Source organism: Diplotaxodon limnothrissa, linkage group LG11 (genome assembly GCF_057381915.1).
Source record: "Diplotaxodon limnothrissa isolate DT_005_m linkage group LG11, D_limnothrissa_male_GT1.1, whole genome shotgun sequence".
NCBI lineage: Eukaryota > Metazoa > Chordata > Actinopteri > Cichliformes > Cichlidae > Diplotaxodon > Diplotaxodon limnothrissa.
The window spans coordinates 34,463,689-34,470,670 of NC_140606.1; the positions used below are offsets into that span (position 1 = coordinate 34,463,689).

The 6,982-nt window shown below is 37.3% G+C and overlaps 1 protein-coding gene across 1 annotated transcript; it reads right to left on the reverse strand.

Annotated features, from left to right (window-relative positions):
- Window positions 1-3,214: 3,214 nt before the first annotated feature.
- lg11h7orf78 (linkage group 11 C7orf78 homolog) lies at window positions 3,215-5,138 on the reverse strand. Its single transcript, XM_085364944.1, has 4 exons — window positions 4,953-5,138; window positions 4,696-4,780; window positions 4,420-4,559; window positions 3,215-3,301 (listed from the first exon to the last, which is right to left on the reverse strand). The coding sequence occupies exons 1-4, from the start codon at window positions 5,136-5,138 to the stop codon at window positions 3,215-3,217; spliced, it is 498 nt and encodes a 165-aa protein (XP_085221070.1).
- Between the last annotated feature and the right edge of the window lie 1,844 nt (window positions 5,139-6,982).

The following is a 6,982-nucleotide window of genomic DNA, read 5'->3' on the forward strand; positions in this document are numbered from 1 at the left end:
TTGGTTGTTTTTTTTTCAAATCATTAATCGCAATTAACGCGATAACTTCTGTGAAATTAAGTATTTACGAATTTTTATTTTTTACGTATTTTTATCAAATCATTATTTTCATGCATATATGTATAACTGGTGCTTTAATGTTATTCTTGGTCAAGCCACAATTTGTCTAGATCAGGTGTCTGAAACTCACGCCCTGGGGGCCACTTGCGGCCCACCTCACCCCTACTTGCGGCTCATATATTGACGTGAAGAAATAAAATGCAATATGGCCCTTGAAGTTACTTTTCTTGTTGGGGAGGATTTGTTTGTTGTTGAGTGCAATGTTAAAATAAGTTCTTTAAAAAGCAAAAAATGATTTAATATGAAGGCATTATGAGCAGAGCAATAGCAAACATGTTGAGGGATTGGCTGTCTTAGGCTACGTTCACACTGCAGGCAAAAGCGCATCAAATACGATTTTTTTTTTTTGACCCTATGCGACCCATATCCGATCATGCTATGACAGTGTGAACGGCACAAATCCGATATTTTCAAATCTGATCTGGGTCACTTTTGTATGTGGTACTGAATCCAATACATACCCGATGTTTTAGAAAGCGACTGCTGTGTGAATAATCAAGTCGCATTAAATCCGTCTTTTACGTCACTGACACAAGACAGACGCCAATTATCAGCGCCCGATAAGACATCCGAACGCTTCCTGGCCATCCAGTGAAACTGTTGGGAAGACAACGTTGGAGAAACATGACGTTTTATTTATACTGTGTAATCTGCAGATTCTGACAGAAATCTGCAACTATCCTTTGAAGCACCGCTCCTCTAAAACAGCAATAAGGATAATTATTAGGTTACATTATTATGTAAATAACAAAATAACTTAAAGCAAAAATTGGGAAACGTAAAGTCCGAAGTCTTTATATTAAGGGCCATCAGTCAAACAATATTGTTTGCTCTGGGTCTAAACAGCACGTTGTGTCTGACCTGGATTTTATCACCAGTTTCAAATAAGAATTTTCTTCAAAGTCTGTCTTTAAATACAAATGAAGTTCAACTTTAGCAAGGCTGATGGTAAACTGGCCCTAACAAGTCCACTTTATTGCGTGCTCATTGACTTTCTCCTATCAGAGCTGTTTAACCCTTGTGCTCCCCTTCGGGGCAGCCCCAGACCCCGGGGGTCCCAGAGTACCCCTGGGTCGCATTTCACAGGCCGCGCATCAGGGTTGGCTCCCGCGCCCCGTACACCCACGTTTCCCTCCCTGAATGCCACTCCCGTTTCAAAGTTTCAGGCAGGCTCTATCACGTTCGTCCATGGGAGGCCGCTGTTAAGCCTTCCCACAGAACATAATCTGTGTAACGATTACATGATTTGGGTTTGTTTTTAGATAACAGCCCCCTGAGACTTAATAAAATTAACTACTTTACAGAACTAAAATCAAGAAGCTCTACTGACAGTGTAGGAAGCTGATTTTGGAGGCCAGGGCAGTGGAGGGAGAAAGAGTTGGGCATCCCATTTTGGCTCTGCAGGTTTATAAGTATCCATCCGTGTCTTGGTGTCTCGAAAACTAAAATCTGTCTTAGACCTGATCTTCACTAGAAGAGAAATAATATTAATCAACAGAAAATAGGCTTTTGATGTTGTCACAAATCAATTTGTTTCACTAAATGTTGCTGCCTAAATAGAAAAGTAAGATAAAGCTGCAAATCAAACTCAAGAAAACTACTCACAAGTGTCCAAATGCTTAAATTTTAACTTCAAGTTGCCAGGATCTCTCTCATGTGCAGTTATCATATTTGGAAGCTCCTCATCAAGCTGAAATCAGCGATTTAAAGCAAAAATTCCATTTTTGGAGGGACTGATCAAGGAGCTGCAGGAGATCTCCAAGAACAGGTTCAGCATCATGACTACGCAGGGACATTTTTCAAGAATGTGACTGCATTTGGGAAAGAGAGGAAACACAATTCTAATCCTGAGCAGTGAAAAGTGAACAATACAGTAAAATGATGTTATTACACAGTTTTTTTTTTTTCTCTCCAGTGCCTCAGTGATATGGACTCATGTAGATGCAGCAGGTACTCAGTTCAGTAGTGGTTACCATGAGGAACCATAGCAGCTTTAAACATCTGTATCACCCCAAGGACTCACAATGGGTGCAACACTATCTTTAAAATAAATGAAGGTCAAAGAAAGAAGCTGCTGCTTTGTTGCTGCAGAGAAATTTTACACATGGATAAAACGATGTGATGCTGAAATATTCCAGTATTATTTTTGAATGCATTGCTACAAGCATGTTACAATGAGAAATTCTCTGGTTGTGTGAGCATTTATAAATTTTTATTTTGTTTTTTGATCAAATAAAAACTAGTTTCATAAAGAACTGCATTATTGTTTTTCACTTTATTTCAGTTTAAATTTAGTTTATAATTTCATGTAACAATTTGCAAATCAAAATACAGACCTTAAAGTCGCTGTATAGAAAGCTTCACTCAGGCTCAGTAAGACATTATCAGTGTGACGCTCACGTCTAACTGTGGAAAAATGTTCAAATTATTTCAGTTCAATTTTTTGCGGCAAATCACAACAAAAGTCGCCTCAGACAGGTGACGTTTGTTGTGAGGCTAATTACATCAGACAGTAATACAGAGGAACCCAAACAATCACAAGGATGCCCATGAGCAAGCACTTAACTTGGCAACAGGGGGAAGGAAAAACTCCCTCTTTACATGAAGAAACCTCTGGCAGAACTAGGCTCTGGAAGGGGTAGCCATCTGCCGTGACTGGTTGGGGTGAGGGCAGGGGGATAACATGTGGAAGAGAGCCAGAGATAAGCAATAAGGCAGAGTGGTGTGTAAACACACAGTGAGTGAAAAAGGGTGAGAGAAGGTTAAAGACTCAGTGCATCATGGGAAGCCCCCAGCAGCCGAAGTCTATTGCAGCATGACCGAGGGAGGATTTAGAGAAAGAAGCAAATGTGTTGAAACCTGTGAAGCCTAAACCATGAAATCATTGCAAGAAAATTCAAACTTTTTGAAACTGGTTTGTTTATTCAAATGTTTATTAAACCTTCTGATAAGTAAATAGGAAAACATAACATTTGCTACATCTGGCTTTTGTGTGTAGTTAATTGCTTAAAAATGTATTGTAAAAAGTAAAATCACACTGATGATGTAGAAGTCTCAAAACCTCAGAGCTACAGGGCTAAAGGACGACAGAGAGTCACGGTTTATTTTTCCAGGTTCTCCCAAGTTTCTCTTCCACACGGTCGAGGAAAGCACTGTACGCTTCTCTTCTTTGTTTGTGTCTCTGTGAATGAAGAGAAGAAGCAATAATAAAGATGGAACTTTACACCCTCTAAACTGTTGCAAGAAATAAAATCTTTCATACATTTGATCAACTTTGACACAGCGTTTTTGTGAATGTAACACAAGAAATAAAAATAGTTTAATCAAGAGAAAGATTCAACATGAAATTATAAATTCCCCCAACATGTTAAAAATTAAAAATTACGTATTTTTATCAAATCATTATTTTAATGCATCTATGTGTTTTAATGTTATTGTTAGTCAAGCCACCATTTGTCTAGATCAGGTGTCTCAAACTCACGGCCCAGGGGCCACTTGCAGCCCACCTCACCCCTACTTGCAGCCCGTACATTGATATGAAGAAATATAATATGATTTGGCCCTTGAAGTTACTTTTCTTGTTGAGGAGGATTTGTTTGTTTTTGAGTTCAATGTTAAAATAAGTTCTTTAAAAAGCAAACAATAATTTAATATGAAGGCAATATGAGCAGAGAGCACAAACATGTTGAGGGATTGGCTGTCTTAGTTCAGTGAGAGAAGTATTTAGAAAGAAAACAAGTTTTACTAGAAGTCAAAAACTACTGTGTACACTTATGTCTGCATTTTTATTTTGTTAAATAAGAACAAAATTAAACCAGATGTGGTCCCACGTGTCTGGCCAGCAAGAGAGGACCAATTTGTTTGTTTGGTAGTTCAATGAAAGGCTTCAGTTAGTTAAAAGTGAGGGAAAAATTGCATTCACGTTTGCAGTTTTGGCTTGTTATACAATATTTGAAATAAAAAGAAACAAAACACTACATTTTAGTAAATATTTGTGGGTGTTTTCTTGTTTGTTTGTGCTGCTTGAACACTAAAGTGACCTTCACATGAGATGACAGTGCCCACAGATCATTTAAGTTTGAGACCCCTGATCGAGTTTAAACTTCTCCTGCAGAGGGCTGTAATCTAAAGAAAAATTGTATTTTCATACTTTGTTGCACTCACATGGCCTTTAAGCCTTCCCACAGAACATAATCTGTGTAACGATTACATGATTTGGGTTTGTTTTTAGATAACAGCCCCCTGAGACTTAATAAAATTAACTACTTTACAGAACTAAAATCAAGAAACTCTACTGACAGTGTAGGAAGCTGATTTTGGAGGCCAGGGCAGTGGAGGGAGAAACAGTTGGGCATCCCATTTTGGTTCTGCAGGTTTATAGGTATCCATCCGTGTCTTGGTGTCTCGTAAACTAAAATCTGTCTCAGACCTGATCTTCACTAGAAGAGAAATAATATTAATCAAGAGAAAAGAGGCTTTTGATGTTGTCACAAATCAATTTGTTTCACTAAATGTTGCTGCCTAAATAGAAAAGCAAGATAACGCTGCAAATCAAGCTCATAGAAAAAAACTCACAAGTGTCCAAATGCTTTAATTTTAACTTCAAGTTGCCAGGATCTCTCTCATGTGCAGTTATCATGTCTGGAAGCTCCTCATCAAGCTGAAATCAGTGATTTAAAGCAAGTCCAGTGATCATGTTAATGTTTTGTCTGCATCTTCCTCCTGTGTTTAAACCAGATATTGTGCTCTAAAACACACTGTATTGTCTGCAGTTTGCATGTGTCTGTGTTTCAAAAAGGTACTAAATCCATGGACTGTTTGGGGACACTTACTGGTCTGAAGTCATGAGGTTTGTGGTTCTTGTACGTCCCAGAATGATACTTTCCAATCTTGACAAACATCAGTTCAGTCTCCAGAGCATCAGGAGGCCTGTGTGAAGTGATGAACTTTGGAGGTTCTTTTCTCTTTGGACACGAGGACAGAGAATTTGGTAGAAACGTCTGATATCTCCTCTTCATTTCTTTGGGCTGAGGTGCAACTATCTTTATATTTTTCTTTCTTTCCCTTATTTCTGAAGTAGACAGACTGCTGTACAGTTTCACTGAGAAATCTGGTGGCCCGATGCTCTGCACATCACACTTCCTGTCTGTGTTTCTAAGCCTAAAATATTTGTTTCTTGCAAAGGAGAGATTTTGACACGCAGCAAATTGTGTTTGTCTTTCAAAAGAAACTGAGGACAATGGCTGTAACAACTTGGTTGGAATCATTTTTATTTGCTGATGTCCAAATAATAATGGAGGTGCTTACCCTGAATTTCAGGAAGATTTCTCATTGCAGACCTAAAATATGAATCCTCTGAGTTTGAATGTAATGTCCTTGTGCCGGTTGTGCAGATGTCCAGAACCCAGTTTTAGCCTAAGAAGAAGGAAACAGAAAGGCTAACTGCAGACACATAAAACAAGCTGCTTGGTAACCAGTGGCCTTAGCCTTCTTAACAAAAAGAACTGGGCTGAGCTCAGCAGGACATTCAACAAAACAGAAAACAGGAACTTGGCAACGCTGCAAACAATGTGGCCTCTGGATTACAGAGACCATGGCACCCTGCAGTCCATTTTATTTGTTTTCTATAATGCAGTAAACCTTCAGTTTTACATTGTCAAATACAGTATTTTAAAGTCAAATTCAACTTTGTCAATTTTGTAAAATGTAGAGGACATAAAGGTGCATGAAAACCAAGAGTACTTGATTGCAGATTATTATTATTTATTATTACTTTAAGCTCACTTCAACTAACCAGGAATTAAAAATCACATTATTTTACAATTTGAAACTGTTACTATATAAAGAGTTTAAAGCACAGATATTCTTATATTTCTCAAAAAGTCCTACCACAAATAATGGTGTGTGATATCTGAGTGACCGCTAGATGGCAGCAGATATTGTCATCCTGCAGCCGAGAAGCAGAGAACAGCTGAAGTTCACAGGTATGACATGCTTTCTCATTCTTCTATTAGGAGCAAACTCTTCATCCCTATCTTTCATTTCCTGTCCTGAAGTACTAAAGTTCATCCTCAGAGAAACTCAGAGATGTGAACACAAACCAATGTGGTATAAACCGTTCAGATGGCTTAGAGCACATACAGAGTTAGAGGAAAGCCAGGATGTGACAAACAGTGATGCATCTTCCAGATTCAAGGTGCAGTCAGTCTGTTAGAGAATACTGCTTGAAAGTTTACAGCTGCTACACAGCAGATTTTTATTGACTGAACCACACAGTGGAAAGGAAGCCCACTCTTTTTCCTTCATGCCAGACGTTTAGTTTATTAGAACCATAACACCAGACTTCCCAAAGTGACCACATCTCAGTACATAAAAATAATATTAGATTAAATTATTGCTTTCATTTTTGTTGTTTTTTCTTTATTCAAAAGGTTTTGAATATAATTCTTATCAAAATGTCTGTTTCATTATTATTATTATTATTATTATTATTATTATTATTATTATTTTGATGTTTTTGTTGTTATTACGTTTCATGTTTAATCTTTCAATATTTATTTGACCAAGAAGTGAAAATAAGTGTAATTGAGGATCTTTTCTGAAGGAAAATGAAACGTGAGACTGGATGTGAAAAAGAAAAAAAACATTCTATTAAACTCAAACTATACTTTAAAAAATAAACTTCTTGAAACAGTATTGTATATCTATAGATTTCACTAAGATAAAATAAAAATGTTTTAAAAAATAGTTAGATTTGGAGGGTAATCATCAGGGAAAGATTTAATGTGTTAGAAGAAGCAAACCAAGATGACAAAGTTAAAAGGACTATGATTATCAGCGAACTAATAAAAACTGAACTGAA

What these genes read in the sequence shown, in the direction of transcription:
- lg11h7orf78 (XM_085364944.1), bottom strand. Translation starts at nt 5,138, where the DNA reads ATGAAGAGGAGATATCAGACGTTTCTACCAAATTCTCTGTCCTCGTGT. An exon ending in ATTAAAGCATTTGGACACTT is followed by an intron (nt 4,560 to 4,695) that starts GTGAGTTTTTTT and finishes TTTCTCTTCTAG; the next exon opens with TGAAGATCAGGTCTGAGACA. An exon ending in CAAAATCAGCTTCCTACACT is followed by an intron (nt 3,302 to 4,419) that starts GTCAGTAGAGTT and finishes CTTCATTCACAG; the next exon opens with AGACACAAACAAAGAAGAGA.